The sequence below is a fragment of the Anastrepha obliqua genome, chromosome 3 (genome assembly GCF_027943255.1).
Source record: "Anastrepha obliqua isolate idAnaObli1 chromosome 3, idAnaObli1_1.0, whole genome shotgun sequence".
In the NCBI taxonomy this organism is placed as follows: Eukaryota; Metazoa; Arthropoda; class Insecta; order Diptera; family Tephritidae; genus Anastrepha; species Anastrepha obliqua.
The window spans coordinates 51,235,053-51,257,006 of record NC_072894.1 but is presented as its reverse complement, the minus strand read 5'-3'; the positions used below and the strand labels follow the sequence as shown (position 1 = coordinate 51,257,006).

Genomic DNA, 21,954 nt, shown 5'->3' with positions numbered 1-21,954 from the left:
CAGTCCCAGGGTGTGATTAGCCGAGAGGGGAGGAATGTTATAGGGTTAGTGGGAGCATGCCCCACATACCACTGGTGTGACGGCACCTTTGATGATGTTTCTTCTGTCATTTTCAATTTTAACCTAACAACATAGGATAGTGTTACCCGAATAACGTCGCATATATTACACCGAGTCTTCAATAATTGGGCCAACCAATTATGCACATAAAAGTTACTTCAAAATAGAGCCTAATCAATTTCATCTCTCTCTGGTCACCCTATAATATTCCTTAAATGGCTAAGACTTGGTTATTATACTTTTATTCACTTTTTATTTTATTTATCATATTTACTAAACATAACACTATAATACAAATTTATTATTACATTTCATAAATTACATTAAAAATTTCGAAAATTTCACCGATTTCGAAAAACATTATTCTTCGAACGTGTAAGCAAGAAAGCAAAATAGAGGATACAAAGGATAGAAAAGAAGAGAGATTATAGTAGATACATATTAACGAATTAGCACAGCGAAATAAGGCTGAAATTTAGTATATCGTTTTAATGCTTATCACAGTTTTGTATATACAAACAGGATGGTTTTTATAAATTTGTAAAAAATTAAAATATTATACAAAATAAAAGAGTTCGAATATTGAAGCAAGGGCTGAAGCACAAGATATTTAGATCCAGAGATAAGTAAAAATAGATAAATGAAAGAGATTTGAAATGATAAAAACATTTTCTGATACGGCAGTTTGTATTGGCAGTTTTAGTATTATAAACATAATTATTCAATAGGCACTACATACTAATAGCAGGGAACTTAAAAGTTAACACGTTCGAATGCGGTAATTTCCATTCAATTACACATATGGTTTGGAGAAAAAAATTCATGCAAATTCGTTAACAATTTCCATTTGTTTTGCAAAATGCCTCGATGTGCATTTGTATACATATTTCTTTTTTTTTGAGTATTTTTTCGTTTGTAAATTTTTGTATTGATTCAAAAGTGCGTATCGAATTTTTATAGTTTTAGTTGTTAGTTTTTGTTGGCAGTTTTACTAAAGCGTTCTCAAAAATTTAAAGTTAACAACTACTCACTAAATAGCAAATGTGTATAGAAATGAGCAAGAACAAAATATTAACAAGTTTTTCATAAGTTTATGTATCCTTTCTTCACTGTTGTTTCACTTTCGTTCGAAATTTATTCCTTTTTTGTTCTAAGTTAGTATATATGTATGTATATGTAAAGAGCAAAGCGATTGAAAATGGTTAGGCAGGCGCTTCTGTCGGCGCGTGGCAACCCTCCACATTTTCGGGCCAATCGCACACATTTTCTTGTGGATTGAAAACTAAGTTGGCAGGACATGGCATATGATGTTTGCGTTCACCTTCACACATATAGTAGTGAGTGCAGTCGCTCCAATCTTTATGATAACTAATGTGCCCATCTTCCTCTTCGCAGGTCACTTCGTGAGCTAAAGAATGGAAAAGGTATTAAATTCATTTATTGAACGCAATTAAAGATGTTTCGACTTACGATCTTTCGTGGTATAGGCGCCGCGGGGACCGTGCGATTCGTATGGACCCTCAAATTCCAATTCAACTTTATAATCCTTTAATTCATCGTTCAACGAATTCAAAAGCGGATACTTGCCAGCGCCGCAACGTCCCGAGAAATCATCCATATCAATAGACCACACCATAATGCCACCGAATCCTTGTTCCTTCAGCCATTCCATCTACAGTAAATTGTAATAACGGCATAAGCGTAAGCAGTCAATGATATGTATCTATACACACGAACCTTGGTTTTTAGCGAACGTTCATCATCGAAACCGACCCACTGATTCTCACGATAGGCGAATGGCACCTGCTGTTCAGAGTCCCACACCAATGTCGTATTTTCCGCCGCCAAGAACGAGCACACTTCGTAGTAACTCAAGAAACCGGCCTCATTCGTAAATTTACCCGCCTTACCACCACCCGACGCCGGCGCTCCGATATCGAATTGTGTCTCGTTGACCAACTCAAATGAACGTCCGTAAGTCGGCATACCAATTAGCAATTTCTCTTTGGGTGCACCTTGTTTCACCCATTCGCGTGCACTGAAGTCCACAGTTAATTTCTTTTGATAGCCAGTTGTCGCCTCCAAGGGGAATAATGGTGAATTGTGTCCAACAGTACGTTCCCATTGGCCGTGAAAGTCATAGGTCATTACGTTGATAAAATCAAGATATTTCGAGATCTCAGGCACATCATAACCGGCGGCGATTGCTTCGAATGAAGCAGGCACTGCGGCAGTTAAAAGCAAACGAGGCTGTCCGGATGATTTCGCTTCGCCTTCAAAAGCAACACGTAACTCACGCAACAGGTTAATATAAGCAGCACGATCTTCAGCTCCACGTGGATACTCCCAGTCCACATCGAGCCCATTGAATTTGTAATCGCGTAGGAAATCGATCGCTTCATAAACGAATTGGTTCATACGGAAGACATTTGAGGTGAGCTCTTTGAATGGTTTTGAACCGAAAGCCCAGCCACCGATGGCCAAAAGAATTTGTAAATCTGGGTTCTCTTCACGCAGAGCAATAACTTGCTCGTAGTTTTCGGGATCATCATCAGTTGCTTCGCTTAGCTTGTGATCTTTGAGTGTGGCAAAAGCATAAACGACGTGGGTGCAGAGTTTAGGATCAATATTTGAGGGTAAAAACTTGCCAGCACCTGGTCGTTTGGCAGACCAACTTGTCAGGTAGCAGAATACTTGAGCCGGGCGTGCTGTGGAGAAAGAAAGACAAGCATAAACATGTACAACTTTAAAATATATGTTTATGTGTGCTTACTATTTTGCTCTTTAGCAAGCAGTCCCGACTTGATGCGATGTTTCTTCACCGGTTTGCGCACCTTACTGAGCAGTTCCTCAACATCAATCTTGATCGGTTCTGGTTTTTCCTCCTAAAAATAGTAAAAGTTTATAAATAAATTACTTGAATTATCATAAAGCTAATATTTACTTCTTCCAAGTCATCGAATGTGGCAGCTACTTCAGTCCAATTTACATCCTTTGCTTCTTTGCCACGCGAGATACCCAGCAATTCTTCACGCATTGCACCAATTAACGGATATTTTACTTTCCCGCCGCACACCTCACCCTTGAAATCATCCATATCGATAGTCCAAACCATAGCACCGCCAAATCCATTTGATTTAATCCAATGCATCTTATTGCGAATAGCTCGCTCATCATCAAAGCCAACCCACTAGCAGAACAAAATGTTTAATTAGTTAAGTCACATGTAAAATTATTCTTTAGAGAAGTTTACCTGATCGCCATCCACCATGTAAGGTACTTTCATTTCATCATCCCAAACATAGACGGCACCATTTAACAACAGCTCGCAAATTTCATAATAGGCCAGAAAACCACTTTCCTTAGTGTAGACACCCTCCCGGCCGCCACCAGTCGCAGGCGCATTTGGACCATGTTTATCGGTGTTTGCCAATGTGAATGAGCGTCCATATGTTGGCATACCTGAACGTGTGAAATGGTATCTTAAAACTGAAGTGCATAATAGGGAATATATTTAGCATACCAATCACAAGCTTCTCCTTTGGCGCACCCATTTTCACCCACATATTGGCAGCATTGTCCACAGACAATTGCTTACGCCATTCCGAGTCGGTAGAGGGCGCATACAACGGTGCATTGTGACCAGTCTCCCGCTCCCATTTGCCGTGGAAATCGTAAGCCATCAAATTTATAAAGTCCAAGTAACTGGCCACGGCTGGCACATCATATCCTCCGCGAACATTATCGGGACCTACTGGTACGGCAGCGGAGAGCAATAAACGTTGTTTCTTCAACTCTTGAGCCTCAGCTTCGAAAGCTTCACGCAGTTCCTTCAACAACAACACAAAGTTTTTCTTATCATCTGAGCCCTTCGGGTATTCCCAATCCATATCCAGCCCATCGAAATTACGCTTACGCAAGAATGGTATGGCTGAGTATATAAATGTCTGACGAGTATAACGTGTAGCGGACATTTCCTTAAACTTTTGAGTACCAAAGGACCAACCGCCCAATGCAAGCAATATCTAGTAGGACACAAAACGAATTTTTTTATTAGCATTGAATATTCGAGAATTCCAGAATTATTCCGACCTGCGACTTACCTTCAATTTCGGATTGGCCTTCTTCAGGGTCAACATGCGATCATAGAGACCGGGCACATTATCCTTTGTCTCATCGTTTGACTCGTATGAGCTTAGTTTACCTTTCTTTAACCAGCCAAAAGCAAAGATGATGTGTGTACATAAATCTGCTGGTATATCTTCAGGTACGAACTTTCCGATCTTCACACGATACTGCGACCAATTCGTATAATAGCAAACGATCTTCATACCACCATCATCGGCTTTGGTTTTTTTGCCCTTCAAAGTAGAGCTGCTCGCCACTAAAGCGGTGCCAGCTGCGATGGTGCCAATTGAACTGCGTACCTTCGATTTCGAACGACCGCGTGCGCGTGACACGGTGGTCGTGGAGGATGACGACGACGAAGATGACTGTTGATCAACACGTTTTTCGATCTCATCAACTGGCGATTGGGTAGCACGTTTTGCAACAACAACATTGCTGCGTGAGTCAGCAGCCGTAGATGCGGATGTGGGGCGACGTAATCGTCGGCGCGTTTTAGCTGCAAAATGGAATAAAAATATTAATTTTAGTAGACAATTTATTTGAACAAAAAATTAGGATAAAAATTTTATAAGAGTAACCATTTAAAATGCTTGGCGGCCACCGTAGCCGAATGGGTTGGTACGTGACTACCATTCGCAATTCATAGAGAGAACGTCGGTTCGAATTTCGATGAAACACCAATGGCAAACCTCCGAGTGTATTTCTGCCATGAAAAAGCTCCTCATAAAAATATCTGCCGTTCGGAGTCGGCTTAAAACTGTAGGTCCCTCCATTTGTGGAACAACATCAAGACGCACACCACAATAGGAGGAGGACCCAAAAAGGGTGTATGCGCCAATAATATATATATATATATATATATATATAACCATTTAAAATTAATATAACACAAATCGTCTTGTTCGGGACCGATTAATTGACTGTTGTTGGTCGGCTCCATTATTAAAAACCGTCTTAAAAACAGTTTTAAGAGCACTAAAGTGTAGAAATTGATTGTCTTGGGGACAAAGATTTCAATTTGTTGTATAAAGCTTTACTCAACTAGAAAACTAAACTTAAGACGAATCATTGAGGCAAAGGCTCCTGTATACCTTAATCAAAATTTTCCCGAATTATTTATTTAGTAAATTCAATATACAAGTTTATTTCTCAAAAGAGATATTATCGCCTTCAAAGTAGTCCCCATCAACTGCAATGCAATTATGCCAGCGTTTGATCAAGCTCTCGAAACATTGCTGGACCCAAGGCGAATCTATTAAAGGTGGTATCGGTAAATCAGCTGATCAGCGAAATCATTCTTTGTTTTCTACTTTGCTTTGACAATCAATCGTACAAAACATTTTTGGCCTTGGCTGGAACTCTATTTTCCGGATAACCTTCAGAGCCGTCCACGATTTTTCCATTGCATCCTTTCGGCTGTTAAAATACATTCCCCATAGTTGACTCGATCAAACAGAAAAAATCGCAGGGAGCCATATCAGATGAATTCGATGGCTGTTGGATGGTATTTGCTTTGTTCTTGGTCAAAAATGCACTCATAATGATGGCGGTGCGTTATCATGGTGCAAATCCACGAGTTGGTTTTCCCACAATTCTTTTTTGGTGAATTGTTTTCCGTAAACGTCTAATCACCCCCAAATAATAGCACTTCTGGGGAAAATTCGTGTTGTACTTATACAATATCGTTGTAATCCTCAAAAATCGTGAGCATCGCTTTCTTTTTTGGGTGAAAACGACGTGGTTTTCTTTGGTTTTGGTTCGGTTAGAGCTCTCCACTTACTCGCCTGATATCTAGATTGTGTGTCGTACTCATAAACTTCGTCTCGTATCCAGTAATGAGGCGTTTGATGGATGTTTGGTCGGATTAAGTCTTGGACATTATGTATGTGACAAGAAATTCAATTCCTGTGGGACCAACTTTGCAGCAACATGGGGTAAACCCAAATCATTACTTACGGTGACCTGAATGGATCCATAAGCGATGTTCAAGTCTTCTGCCAGCACTCTGATCGATAATTTGCGATTATTGATCTACTTTTCTTTCGTTTTATTGGTGTTTTCATCAGTTTTCAATGTCGACGGCCTGCCACCACGAGTCCATTTTTAACTCAAACTTTAATAAAAACTCGTTTTTTTAAACTCAAATTCATTCTTATACCTGTTACAAATTAAAAATACCTGCAGAGGTAGATTTACTCAAGTCGGCGTAACTTTTACAAGTGTTAAGCAATAACGATGAAATTTTGGTAGGACCATTAAAAACAGATGTGGCAACCTAACAAATACAAAACAGAACTCAAATCAGTCCACTTAGAGCGTCACCTGGCGGTTGTTCCAGAAACTTTTTGATCAAAGTGGTATTTGTAGTGTTTTGTTTGGTCCTTGATCCTCTGCTTTGCAGCTATTGTAAATATATTAAAAAAATATTTTTTTTAACATTAAAAAAAACATGTTATGTATCACAAATTTAAATTTAGCTGGAGATTGACCAGCTAAAGTGGTTTTCCATTTCTCATTCTTCAAAATGTCGATACTTTTTGAGTGAAATCACTTATTTGCGATTGACTTTCACCAATGCGGCTTACACCAAAGTCTGTAACAATCCAAAAATTTACTAGAAGTACATTTTTAGACAAATACTAAAAGTTCGAGCTTAATATCACGTGATCTTCCTATATTCTCAAAATGATACGTTCAACCGATCGCCGAGGTCAACTCTGTCTGTACCAATTCGGTTTAATGTTAAAAACCGTACTTTTTTTGAAACAAGGCGTCTCTCAAAAAAATATATTTTGGAAATTTAGCTCTACGTCCACTCTTTTTTGGGGATACAATTAAAACTCATTGGATAAGCTCGACTGAAAATTTCAAGTCTTTATATGTTAAATATAGCTCTGAATCTCGGAACCTTTCGAAATTCATCGATGATACATACTTTTATTACATAGGTAGGATACAGGGATTGAGAATGCCATGTTTATGGTTCATTCCATCCTCCATTTAATTCTGTGAAAGAAGAAAACTTCGAAAACGTTGAAAAGATTGTACTCAAAGATCGTGGTTTGAGAATCAGAGAAAGTATGAACAGCCTGTATTGGTGTCTCACTTGGATCGGTGTAAAGCATTACGCGCGATATTTGAAGGCAGTGCAGTAACTTTTGCATAAACAGCATCGCATTGCTATCGCTAAAGAAACGCACTTGTTCAGCCAAAACCCAAGAAACCACAACAAAGTCGAGCGAAAGTCTAGGTTTTGTTGATCATTTTCTTTGATTGCCGTGACATGTTTCACTTCGAATTCCGCCCAGTGGGGCAAGCAATAAAGAAGAAGGTTTGTGTGAGCATACTGCAGCGTTTGAGAACGAATATTTGGCAATCCATGCAGTGAAATTACTCTCGGTTTTTTATTAAAACAAAATGCCGGCTCACTCACCATTCCCCAAGCTTTATATTCACCTAATATGACCACCACTTGAGTTATCACTTTGTGTAAAGCGTTTTGAGGCGATTCAGGCGTTGTGATTCCCTTACAATTCATACTGTCATAGTTGTAATCAACCAGAGAAAAAGGAAACTATGTGCCCTAGAAATGCCCTGCCGAATAACAAGCTGGTACAAATATAAACAGATATATAGTCATTTAGGAATAATATAGTAATTTAGGAATAACGTGTATTAGTTGTTGATAGCGCAGATGCGGCAACAAAATGGTGCGGAATTAGATTCTTGGTGAATGGTGGTGACTTAAACCAACCAACAAACCATGGTAATTACTTTGAAGAAAATTAAATTAAAATTAATAAATAATTGAAGCGCTTAATTTTATTGAAAAATTCCGGCTACTAGTAACAGATTTACATACATATGGTACATGGAGATTCTGCACTGTGTGGTAGTGAACCATTAACCAGTGAACCATCAACCAACCATTAACTATAATTTCATCCCTATCCTATCGCTTAGCTTTGAAGGCTTAATATGTTTTCAAGTTTCTTCTTTGCATCGAAACGTAAATACAAAACTGACTCTTAAAGTCAACAGTCTCCCCGACTTTAAGCTCCGTGAGATTTGAGTAGATACCCATAAACCATATTTCTATTGATTTTATGAAAAAATTGCTTATACGAGTACTACCATATTTCAGTTGACGGGTGCCCGAGTTGTGTATCGAAATGATTTTAAGTACTAGGGCTCTTATGAACGGGAGTATGCCAAACCGCACAATACAGATGTTTTTTGGAGTTACTAAGCAGAAATTCTATTGTAAGTTAATTTAATTTACAGCAGTTGCAATTTAAAGAGTTGGAAGACAAAAGAAACCTATTCAATTTTTAAACTTTCGTAGATTTAAATGTGCGATAATCGTTTCAGAAATTTGCGTGTGCGGTTTCCAGCTCAAAAAGCTACCGCATAACCAACACTCTAATACAACGCCTCCAAATCATTAATCAACTTGAGAATGTCATTAATTGACACTGAGTACTACATTAGAGTATGTGTACTGTCGAAATTGCAATTTACGAGATTGAAAGGCAGTTATTTATGAGTGTGTGTTTTAGCGTGTATCCATATACCTATATACTATGTACATATATTTGTGCATAAATTATTAATCGGCTTAGCGCAGATCAGTTGGGTACATTGACCAAGTCTCACAGCCAAACAAATTTTTGAGAATTTGTAGCTATTTTGTTTCAAAATCTGTAAATCCTCCGTTTAGCGTTATTATCGCTTAAATCGTCAAGATTCATTTAAATCGAAACAAGCTTTATGAGCGTCACGCTTTGTTGATGCAAAATGGTTGCAAATGCTAAGTCCAAAAAACGGCAAACAAGAAAAAAGACAAATGAAAATATTTTGCAGCTGCAGTAACTGCAAATTAAATTAGCATTGCATATTTAGTAGTTGTTGCTAACGCGACAAAACTCCTAACTCCATTAAATGCCTTTCAGCCACTCACCACTGATAGCGAATATTACTTAAATCTCAGGCACGACTTCGTTTAACAAAAATAAAAACAATAAGAACAAACATTAACTGCATCCCCTACTGCAAAAGTAGCATCATAAAGCAACAATTCAGCAGCTGCAGTAACATCAACTGACAACAACAATACTGACAGTGCTGCATAAATTGCATTGTAGTGGCAAATACTTAATTGCTTTTGGTTTCCTGAGGAGCAATTGCCAAGAAAAAATCGGCCGCTGGCCGCACGAAACAATTATTACCTAACCGTTTTTGGTATTTGCAGTAAATGAACGATTTCATTTGCTATTGATTCTTAATTTTATGTAGTTGAAGATGGTGTCTTTGAACTTTCAAGGGAAAAAGTATTATTGCAAGTTAGTCTTACATACTTACAATTATGACATTATGAAAATCCGGTTAGTGTCGTGGAATCACCGTAGCAAGATTTGTTTTTCATATAAAGTATTTTATATCAAAAAAGTATTTTATTATAATGCTGGAGAATATATGTATAGTACCATAGTTTTTGTTTTGCCAGTTATGTAAAGATAAATAAACAGATGGTATAAAAGGTACGGGTCCAACAGATCGCAACAATACTTGTAGAAGCTTAGTTATTTTGCTTGTGGTTCATTTATGCCATTGAAAAAGCCATAGTTCTGACTGTCATTCGGTTGCCTCAGGCTTGAAGCCCACCATAGGCATAAAGCACCGCATGATAGAAAAAAGTTGTTTAGTGGGCAATTCTTCTGAGTGTATTTTTGTCATGAAAAAGCTAATCCGTTCGGAGGAGATACAAAACTGTAGGTTCCCCCATTTGTAACATCAAGACGCACACCACAAATTGGAGGAGGAGGATTAGGAATGATCGATTCGATAATATTATACACCAATTTTCTGTGGCGAGTCTAGTTCTGGAGTTAAATTATGGTCAGTGATAACATGGGTTAGGTTTACCTGGCTGGCTGAGAGCCATCACATAGACCCATTAGTCCTTAGTGGTACCAAATGGAGCTACACCTTTACGTTTCTCTATAGCAGATATATTATAATAAATCTGAATCTTTTGTGAATCTAAATAAACTATGAAGCTATAACCCCGAGATAATTATCATATTGTGAAAATTCTAAGCATTTTATTCGTGTTCTAGCTAGCAGAACACGAACATAGAAGGTGTTCTAAAGTTTTCGTCTTTTCCAGTTCAATGCAAAATCTGCAGTTATCATTGTTTGTAATTCCTATCTTGTATGCGTGTGCCGCCGGTAATTGTGACCTGTCTGTATAACTACGATAGTTCTTCTTTCTTTTCTAGACGGAGCTAGTACGTGTCTGGCGTATTTATCTGCATGCTGTTTACACATGATTTTCGCGGGTTCGCAAGTGGCGAGATTGTTAGACCTCAGGTCTATCTGTCCTTTCATGTCCATGGGTTTTAATATGCCGTTTTTTTGTGACAACATTGTAATGTTATTTATTTATTAATTTATTTACTAGCAGATCCAACAATTTTCGTCCCACACAAAGTTTATTTAAAATGAACGAAACATTTTTTGGATTATGTTATATTCAAGTAGTTTATTTACCCGAAAGGACGAAGGAGGTTGAGAGAATCAAGTGTGAGACCAAATCAGTGCTTCGTGATACGTTCTTCATTTTTACAAACCTATCGATGCCATCTCGTTTTTTTTCAACTAAACCCGGTAACCATTCAGAGTATTTTTTTTTCATTGACGATTCTTAGATGTTTTTAGAGGCGTTGTACAATTGTAACAAGTTTAAAGTATATAAAAGGTTAATAATACGCATTTTTCATTTGATAATTTAACTTGTTTTAAGAAAGTATTTCCTTTATAATTGCTACTCGCTCCCCATAAGATCTGTCACAATTGCGCGTTCGATCACTATGAAGGTCGTTATTCTTTATTAGTATGGCGCTTTTATTATAGTATGCTCAACAGGATTTTATTTTGCAGGCGTTGGACAGAGGTGATGTACCTTTGACTAGCGCCTCATTCAGAGTATGTCCGTAATAATTCCGCCAAGTTTCGTTGCATTGTTACATAAAATCCAATGCTACTTAAGAATTTTACTTCTAAGATTCTCAACCACATTTGTGTTGTTCATTGCTGTGCACATGTTTAGATTATTCCACGTGCTGTTAGTAGTTGCTCTAATGTCCTCCTTCTCAATTCGAGAAAACAAGGAAACTGACAGAGCTTGTATTTTGAGGGTGCGACCCTGCTTACTATACATATATGCCGCCATGTTAATAGCATTGACCACGGCTTTACAAGCATTGTAGTAGCCAGAAAGTCTGCAAGACTCTCTCAATTAGAATTGCTGAAAGAAAACATCAAATTCTGACCCATTTTTTTTTCAACCGTCTATGAAGATTGGATATCGATGTATCTTAATACGATGTCAGATTCTTAGAATATTTAGATCTGATGATTGACATACGACGTAATTAGTAAATACAGGGTAGGCCATTTAAAGCGGGCCCATTTGTTTCTGAAAAAAAAACATTGAAAAAAACATTTTTTTTTGTGTTGATATGAAAAATCATTTATTTTGATTCAAGGAGATTTGTTCCAGCTAGTTTTTGAAAATGATATCCTTCAAATGTTTGCCTCTGGCCTTGATGGCCAAATGTGTCCTTTTTTCGGCGTTTTCCATCGTTTTGGCCAATATTTCGGCCGGTATGGCGGCGATTTCGCGTCGGATATTGTTTTTAAGTTGAGTTAGAGTCCTTGGCTTGTTGATGTATACCTTGGATTTCAGATAACCCCACAAATAAAAGTCCGGTGGCGTCAAATCTGGTGATCTCGGTGGCCACGGAAAATCACCATTTTTCGAAATCAACCTTCCAGGGAATAATCAAGCCGTTTCGGGTAATCAGCCGGGTTTAATTTTTGTGCCATTTGAATTTTGTACGGAAACATTTTCAAATCGATGCGAATTATGCGCCTGAGTGTTGTCCTGGCGATGCCTAATTCCTGAGAACGACGATAACTCGATGTTCGCGGAGCCTCCTCAACACTGGCTCGTACAGCCTCGATATTTTCAGCAGAACGTCGTGTACGTTGTCTGGATGCGTGGCTGGTATTGCTGAGACTACCGTGGTTAATAAATTTTGCGTATAAACGCTGTAAAGTGCTTTTGGATGGCGCACTTTTAACTTTATTTTTTTTTTAAACGCACGTTGAGTTTTCACAATTGAGAAGTTATTTTGGATGTAAAGCTGAATTATTTCAGCGCGTTCTTTTGGAGTGTACTGCTCCATGGTAAAAATTGTCTTGGACTGACGCTTCCAACGCGCTATGTCATTAGTCGATCTGACGTTCCTGTCAAAAGTTATAGGGTTGCCAGATGGGCCCGCTTTAAATGGCCTACCCTGTATAAATCTTCCGGTAGATTCATTTTGCGCCACCTTGTAAACACGTATCCGCGTAAAGCGTAAATAGTTGAGTTTTTACATATATAAATACTTATATTTACATATATATCGATTCTAGTGCCACCTAGCGTACTCAGCAAGCCAATAAAACTTTGCGAATATATTCGCAACAACTCTTTAAATATTACAAATACAAATTCAAACCTTTAAACATATCACTTTATATTATAACCAGCGGAACAATTACGAAGCACTGCTAATATCTCACTTTCACTCTTTTGAGATGATGTTTTTTACTTAACCAAACACTTACACCGTAAAGAGATCAAATTTTTAAGGTCGGTAAAAGTTTAAGACTAAATATGTATGTATGTAGGTAGATCGCACTGTGAGCCTACTTATTGAGTTGAGGGTATAAAAATATTACTTACTTTGCGCACTATCGGCTATTTGTGAGAGCAGCACTAAAATAAGGCATGCCACAAAGGCCACTCGTATTAACCGTGGCGGTAGCTGCAAAGAAACAAAAAATGAAAGGCATAAATTAGAAAAAAAATTAAATAAAATCAGTAACTGTATATATATCTAAATTTGCTAAAAAAATATATTTGAGCTAATTCTTTAACCATTTAAGCGTTACAAACTCATGAACCATGCAAATCCTTTCAAAAAACACAATAATTCCATTTGACAGTTAGCAGATTGCAAAAACACAAAGCAAACACAAATGTTTTGCATTTATCCACATCATTCATACCAACAAAATTATTGCGTATAAAACAATGAGTGCACTAAAAAGGGTAAAATCATTTATCATTTGAAAAAGTTGGCACATTTCAAAATCGCGTACACGCACTTAATCACTTGAATAACATGCCAACGAAGGTCACAGTAGGTGTTCGAAATTATGTTACATAAACACACAATGGGCGAGTTAATTATGTATTCGTTTGTGCGTTTGTGTACGAATATTTTATATGTATGTACACACTATTATTTATTTTATCTTAATAGTAATCTTTAATTTGGCTTTTTTCACACGTGAGAAACGATTTCGAAATAAACGCATTCAAGCGCGACAATAATGCCACCCATAAACCACTCGAAAGGTCAAATGTACAAAAGAAGTACAAAACTCAGCTCACAGCACACTTTTACAATTTGTATTTTCAGATATGTTTATAGACATACATACGTACATTCATAAACACAAGAATTGGCGCTTACAATATTATATTTTTAGTCGAACTTCTCTTCCACTTTAGGGCGTACATCTTTGTATTCTCACACTGATGAAGAACCTATGCCGCCATCAAGCGGCATTTGGTTGTTATGATAAGCTTTTTCATGACATCAAATGCATGCGAAGGTTTAGCATTGTCTGCCTATGGGTGAACGCGCTTAGAAAAATCTTAAATATACATTCGTATAACTGTCGGCGCAAAGGTCAAACAAAAAGTTGGTTTAGACAATTGACTATTCTGTTTGTTATAAAAACCGTTGAAACAGATAAAGGTCAGACAAATAGCACACGTGAAAATATGTAAAATAAAAATCGGTGTTACGAGTGCATAAGTAGCGCTCTACATACAAATACATACATGCTCGATAAAAAAATAAATATAAAGGGTGTCCCGTTAAGACCTTATAATATATTTTGAATTTATTAAACTTTTTTTGTATCATATAATTCTTGAACTGAAAGATGAAATTGGATGGGCGCCAGTTAAAATACAGTCGTGCCTGAATATAGTGAACGACCGATATACAAGTATACACAGCTCGACATAGTGAACACTGAAATTTTTACATGGAGTACTCTAAATAGTAAACAATCGAAAACATTTAAACAGCTTATTTGATGCAGTTTGAATTAATCTTAAATAATTTTAAAAAGTAGTGTTAGGCTTCAAAACTTAGTATTTTGTGTGATAGCCTTTTGGCTTAAGAAGAGATTAGATACCAGTTGGCATTGAGTTTACTAGTTTTTGTGTGGTTTCTAAAGTAATTTTCTGCTTGCACTAGTAGCACCCTATTCAACTCATCTTTGGTTGAAATTTTGTAGCTTCGAATTTTTTTTGTCTAATAGAACTCACAAATTTTCAATATTTTCATATTAGGAGGTTCCATCAAATGGGTGCAATTCCTATGAGCCATGATTTTACGATAGCTGCTTTATGTTTTCGATCATTATCTTGGTAAAATCGGTTCTTTGGATCAAATAATTTTGAAGAATATCAAGAATATCATTAATAAAGACTGATTTTTCTGTGCTGGCTGCGGACACACAGCTACAAATCACCATAATTTACAATAGCTCTAGAGTTCTCATTTTTAAGCATTGTAGAAAATATGACCGTGTTCCAAAAGCCCGATGCCTTGCAAAGCTCCTTAGTTAACTGTAATTGTCACCCTTGGTTTTTTTTTCTAACAAGTGGCTTCTTACAAGCAAGTCGACCTTTAAGACCGTTTGAAGCACGGGACAGATAATTTCAGTATTGCATGATTTTCCTAATTCCGGATGTAGGTATATCTATAGAAAGCTTTGGAGCCAATAATTGGGGATTTAACACTAAAAATTTAATTTGGGCACGTCCGCCTTTATTTTGCACTCAGTTTTCATGTATAAATCGCCCAATGATGTGTTGCAAATGTGTTTCTAATCAGAGCTAAGGTTAACTGTTGCCCCAATTTTTAGGACCTATTCCCCATTTTTATAATATCAATTCCGATTGCTCTACTGTTGTACATTTTTAACAACGCACTTGTGATCACTTTGGCATACTAAAATTTATTTAACAACAATCATAAATATAGTTAAGGCCTATATTGAATTGGTCAGCGGGAAACATGGGAATTTAAGATAAACTTCAAATACTTCCAAAAGTCGTCATTGCGCTTTATTTATTGTTATGGCAAGGCAAAAGTAAGAGCCGAATATGTTTGAGATAAAAAGAAAAATTCGTTTGAACCATTGAAATTCTCGAAATTAGCGCTTTCTGAGGTTCAATGACTGCCAGTTAGACCTTTATCCTCTTTAATGGAGATTTGAAGAAACTTTTAATTTTCATTCTCTGGTGGCAAGAATGATCCGGTAATTAACCTTCACCATGTAAAGCTAGCGGCAAGTTCAAATTGCGTGATTTATCCACAGATATGTAATAGAGACTTTTGTATTTTAGACGAAGTTACATTAAATGTCGGCTTAAATCCACTTTTTCCAACTAACTTCGCACAAAATGGTGTCATTTGAAAGTTAGCTTCGTATTTATTCAAATGGTTCTGGTTGCTCACCCATGGACAATTTTTTACAATTTTGATTTTTAACACACTGAAAAAGCCCCTTTCAGCGGCGGTGAACTCAACAAAAAAGAAGCAGCTCAAATTGAACGATCTCTTTTCAAATCAAGCACCGCCTTATGTATACAATTTTTTGTTTTTATTTAGATAGGGAAAATATATTTATTTTTGTTTAACCCTTTACGGTTGAGGCCGCCACAGTCGTCGGAAAAGTCGGTGCAGACATTCTGGCGGCAAGATGAGGAAAGGAAAGATTTCCGAGATCAGTAGAAAGCTATACTATTAAACACAATAAGTCGGTTTTAATGAATTCTGTTTTTTCTAATATCCATATATTTACTTAAAGTCACTAAGGGAGAAATAACTCCGAAAAGCTAAATTTGCACCCTTCAGACGGTACTCCTAGCAGAGAAGTTTGCAAAGGGTTAATATATGTTTGGTGGAGGAGCTGAATACGGTTAGAGAAAATATTAAATAGGTTTACTGCATCTCCACGTACCGAGTCGATTTCATTTTTAAAGTGCTTAGAGAAAATCCGACAGTAGATATCGATTTTACAAATATCTCGACTCTGAAGTCACCTAGCGAAATAAAATCGGTAAAACCATTGAAAACCACAAATTTCGTCAGAATTGGATGAAAATAAAATTTCTCATACAAAATATACGATAGCGGATTTTTCCGGAATTGCCTATTCTTTTTTTCGTAACAATTTTCCTTGGATGGAGAAAAATATAATAAAAAAATCGAGCGATCCCTTTTCGACCCTTTCAATTTGGCAATCGCCTTTTGTACGCTCACTACGAATTTTCAATTGATACCCTCTATTAATTTTATGGGCCAAAATCATTATCGCATTTCCTTGCTTTTGTGCTTTGGGCCACAGATACATTTCTTAATGGCTGTGTATAGTTGTAGTTGTAAATTTCGAGTTATGTTCCGAGTTAAATATCGAGTTTTGAAGTCGTGTTACAATTCTACATGTGCCACCATGCGGTATATGGAAATCTTAAAAATTTATAAATAAAAACGAAACTGAAAAGATAACCTGGTTATTTTTTATATGTATTTTTTGATTTGTTTTTTTGGACTGCAACTCCACACGTGATGTATTCATAAAACAAAAATGTTCGTGCTAATCACTTATTCTGTGCTTTCCATTTATACTCGTAGTATACATACAAATACAAATTTGTATGCGGCCGCCGTAGGCGAATGTGTTGGTGCGTGACTACTATTCGAGGTTCATTGGTTCGAATCTCCGTGCATAAAACACTAAAATGAAAGACAGTTTTTTCCAATGACGGTCACCCCTTTCCAGGCAATGGCAAACCTCCGAGTGCATTTCTGCCACGAAAAAGTTCTTCATAAAAAAATATTTGCCGTTCGGAGTCGGCTTAAAACTGCAAGTCCCTCCATTTGTTGAACATCATCAAGACATGCACCACAAGTAGGAGGAGGAGCTCGGCTAAATGTCCAAAAAGGGTGTAGACGCCAATTATATATGTATATGTATAATAATATGTAATAACTACAAGTTATTTATTTGACATTTTTAATACATTTGCCAAAATGCTCAGAATGATGAGAGAAGTCGATTTAGCCATGCTCACTCTTCATATGTTGAGACTAAGTTTCTGTCCGTCCCTCTGATGTTTCAAGCTATAATTCCCATTATCTATGAATTTGTTTAATTCCAAAAATTAACAGCCAGCCCAAATTAAATTTTATTAAACTGTACATGGCATAAAAAGTTCGGTGCGGACCGAATTTAGTACTTCCTTACTTATTGAGTTTTGACTTTTTATGCTTTTCTTTTATATGCTCATGCATATAAAGTACATATGTACGTATATGATTTCTGCTACAATTTAAAAATAATTTTGTAAATAATTTTGTATGACATTGACCCAGTTGACGACCGACGTATTGGTACGACCACAATGCATGCGTACATATGTACATACATAGGCTATGCCTACATTCATACCTTTTGTGGTTGAAGAGCACTTGACTTGATTGAAATTAGCTAAATCAATAGTTGTAAGAGACAGTTCGGGCATTTAACGTTTATTTATATTTTTGCCTATATTTAGTGGTTCTTCAAAATCTTTGGATCTCACTTTAGAAAATATTATAAAATATTTGTTAGTGCTGAACTTAGAGCCAGTATTCTAGGTTAATACCTAATCAAAGTTGTACAAAGCTCCACCTTTTACTGCTTATTTTAATATACTTAAATCAGACTCTTATGCCACTTTGGAACAACTATGGAACTTTGGACACTGCAGTCGGCCATATAACCACCGAAAATGTAATCGGCAAGATGTTAGGTTAGATTAGATTAGCCAGGCTGCTTGGCTAAGACAAGAAGCTCGGTGACCCTAAGGCCCATTGTGATACCATCATTGAATTTCCATCAACAAACTAAGTTGCTCAAAGCACTTAGATCTTTTTAAGGAGGTAACTGCCCCTTCAGTGAGACATTTTGCAAAAATCCCAGGACTTCAAAGAAGTAATCGCCAAGATGCTAAGCGGCGAGAAACGTTGGAAATCGTCAGTGGATTGGCAGAAAATATACTCTGAATGAAAAAGCGGGACCTCGACGCAGGCACACAGACATAGATCTTGTAATGAGAAAGATGGAACGCCACGCTAAGTAATGCCAAAGCGGTACCCGGGTGAGTGATAGTTCAAAACTTGGGGTAGTTTAGTTTTAGTCTCTGACATGCCGCAGCCACGACGGCAGCTTTGATGATGCATTAGGCATTTTAAACCTTCTCATCCGCTCCCGGTCAACGCCTGCAGCTTCATAGTGCAATTGGATTGACCAAAATATGAGAAACTTTGAAGAGAGACACTTTCGTGTAGCCTTTGACACATTGATTTCAATTAATAACGTGCCAGTTTCTAACTCGAGCTAAAAACTGCACCGTTATGCTTATGTATGTAGCTCTATGTATGTTGAATATAAGTGAGTAGAAATTAAGCATAAACGTGATTTAGTTAAGCAATGAAGGCCTCTAGTGTATAGATCACATTCTGTAGTGACATTCAGAGTCTGTGTAGCCACATTCTGAGTTGAGCGCAGCTGATGGTCATACAATAGGAATTGCTATAAAATGTGGTAATTGCCTGCCTGCATCTCTAATGACGTATTGACGTCACCAGAGCTGAATGGGCTTGTGCGTGACTGCCGTTCGATAGGGCCCTGGTTCGATAGGCACCATCCGTCAGTAGGTAATGGCAAACCGGCATGGAGTGACATTGGCAAATCTTCGAAGATAAATGTGCCATAAAAGAGGTATGTATACGCGTAAGGTTTTGATTACTTAAATTAACATCCCATAATGCGACGTATTACATCCAGATGCAAATTAGTTCAGCTCATCACATCCATACGTATACATATGTCTTCAAAGTGAAGTCGAATGAGGCGAGTTCCACCGTCATCCTTCACGGCACTACACTTTCGGTAGTCATGGGGAAAGTGGAGGTGTTTTATGTATTGTGACTATTAAAAGATGTGGGACTGAAAGCAAGTGATATTCGTGATACTGGTAGATCTGCCCATGACCAACCTATAATCAATAGTGTAATTTGTATCATAATAATAACGCAACATGGAAACATAATAGAATTTATATACGTCGCCATTTGGTGATAATTACGACATATTATTTAAACTCTAACCCAACGCAACAAATACCGCCTTTTTAAGGGGGAGGTAGGGTTTAGCGCTAAAAAAAAAACACTTTTTTTGTGAATTTTTTACAGAAATATGGCTTAAGATACTTTAAAAAAATCAGTTACATGTTATTGTACATACATTTCAATAAGTTTTTAAAAAATATTAATAATAAAATATTGACAAATAAGCCCATGACAGAGTTTTTTTGGAGATATGTTTTTCGAGAGGTGCTCTGCGGTGCCAATCGGCATTCGTCGTAGAATCATCTGAAACTAAAAAAGTCGAATTTTTCAGTTAAAGTATGACGCAATGCTCCCCCCTACATTAATAAAATTTCTTTTTTTTCATTTTTGTAGTTTTGGTGGCAAAAAAACGTAAAACGAGCATTTTTGGCGAAAAATTTCGCCATATTTGTAAGTGAAAAACAACCTTAAAAAACAAAAAATAAAAAATAAACAGTGTAGGGGGGAGGTATTTTTGATTTAGAAAACGTGTGCCAAATTTGAAAAGAATCGGTTGAATAGTTTCGGAGTTGTGATTGGCACCGACTTTTAAGAAGTCGTTTCGGGAAAAACGCGTTTGAAAAAATGACTCTGAGAAATTATCGATGCTCCGCATTCGAGGTAGAGTGCCTACAAAGGCTGTAACTTTGAGAGTTCTGCTCCGATCCACTTAAAATTTTGACACAACATTCTTGAAATGATTTACTATAAGATGAGTGAAGAAAAAAAATTTCGATTTTGTGACCCTACCCCCCCCTTAAAACGTACTGTAAAGAAATTATTTAATTGTAGCTTAAATACTCATTTGAGTTTTAAAAAACAAGTAGAGACTAACAGGCCGAGTACATAGGTTAAAATAATGCACAAGAAAATAATAACTTAAGTATTTTTAGAGAAGCTTCTTTTTATGGCAAGTTGCTAAAAAAAGATAAAAAATCTTAAAAACAAAATTGTTAAAAAAAATTCATAAAGTAAAAGCACAGAAAGTGTCGAAAAAACGTGGATTTCGCTTTCTTATTTAATATTCAGAAATTATCTAATATATAATGACGAAAAAGCGAAATCTCGACAGCTGCTTAAAAAGGCAACGCCTTACACAGGCTGATACCTTGGCAACTGAAGAAAACCAGTTAAAAAGAAGCATTGGTAGACTACTACACAGCTGATGCCTTAAGCGTTTGGACGCACAACATTTTGTTAGGAATTAGCGCAAAAGTGTAAAGGAAATTATGCTTTTGAATGCTGCCTCGTTGTTTTCGTTTTCATTTATGAATTCTTCTGGCTTCGTACACTTGGTTCTATTTCTCTAACTCTAATGAATCGGTTACACATTTTTCATAAAAAAGTGTGTCTTACTTTATAACATCTTTTATTTTATTTTGCCTTACGGCGCTATTTCATATTGCAAAGTGAGTAAAAAGAATTTTAAGCAATACAGCCTCAGCAACTCAACTAAGCAGTGTTGCGATTTTTCTCATTTTGTTAAATAAATTTATGTTAGTTATAAGTGTAAACCACATTTTAGAGTTCTACGCAATTTTGAAGAAGTCGTTTCTTGTATGATTTATATAGTTAGTTATTGTTTAGTTTTCATCATCATCTTCTTCTTCTACGTACTAACAACCTAAGAAACTAGTCGGCATTTAATTAACTACTATGCGAAGCTACAGTGTCTGACCTTGGCGATGCAGACCTATTCGTACATATATTCGTATGTATGTTGTGTTTATTTTCTTGAAAGTTTCGAGTTTTGTCAAATGAAACAGAAAAATTAATTACTCATCGAAGTGGTGCGCACGCAGTGTGGTTGTGGTTTGTGTTGTTGGTTCAGTTTCAGTCGAACGCTGGCCGATGGCATCTTCGAAGCGGTGTGCCGTAAAGTGGTGAATAATGTGCATGGTTTGCATTTTAATTATGCGTACTGTTTATTTTTCACACACATACTCATATGTACTTTCATATAAATAGTATTCATACATATTTACTTAGTACGTGTTAACCTTTTGTGGATTTTGTACTTTCCGCTCTAGACTTATGCAAATGTGCAACGATTACGATGACGATTGATTGACAGTGGGTGAGTAACGGTGCAGTGAGGGTATTCATATAGTACTACACGTGTACATAAGTATGCATTGCATTAGAATTCGTAGTTTGTAGATTTTTGAGCAGAAACGTGATAGAATTTAACACCCTTTTGATTAACAAATGCTTTGTTTATGTATTAATATCTACTTAATGTTTTGAAATATTCAATTGAAGGTTACTTCTGCTTCAGTCTTTAGTAAAAAGCAATTTCCAGAAGTCGCGGGCCAAACAGCCAATCAATCAATCAATCTGACTACTTATATAAAACATAATTGATATTTTTCAAAAAAAGTTCAGCTACGCTTAAGGTACTTTACTA

General features: G+C 36.7%; 1 protein-coding gene across 2 annotated transcripts in view; it reads right to left on the bottom strand.

Annotated features, from left to right (window-relative positions):
• Nucleotides 1-639: 639 nt before the first annotated feature.
• Nucleotides 640-21,954, bottom strand: part of LOC129241490 (probable chitinase 10) — a 73,882-nt gene continuing 52,567 nt past the window's right edge. Inside the window, exons 1-10 of one of the 2 annotated variants that reach the window (XM_054877839.1) lie at nt 13,312-13,429; nt 12,986-13,067; nt 4,164-4,684; nt 3,584-4,085; nt 3,314-3,522; nt 3,005-3,250; nt 2,834-2,945; nt 1,798-2,768; nt 1,531-1,732; nt 640-1,468 (exon numbers count right to left, since the gene is read on the bottom strand). In XM_054877839.1, coding sequence (XP_054733814.1) covers nt 1,263-1,468; nt 1,531-1,732; nt 1,798-2,768; nt 2,834-2,945; nt 3,005-3,250; nt 3,314-3,522; nt 3,584-4,085; nt 4,164-4,684; nt 12,986-13,067; nt 13,312-13,389 — 3,129 coding nt within the window. In that variant the 5' untranslated portion in view covers nt 13,390-13,429 and the 3' untranslated portion in view covers nt 640-1,262. Of the gene's footprint in view, nt 1,469-1,530; nt 1,733-1,797; nt 2,769-2,833; nt 2,946-3,004; nt 3,251-3,313; nt 3,523-3,583; nt 4,086-4,163; nt 4,685-12,985; nt 13,068-13,311; nt 13,430-21,954 lie in introns of those variants that run through there. The other variant, XM_054877841.1, reaches the window with a different exon arrangement.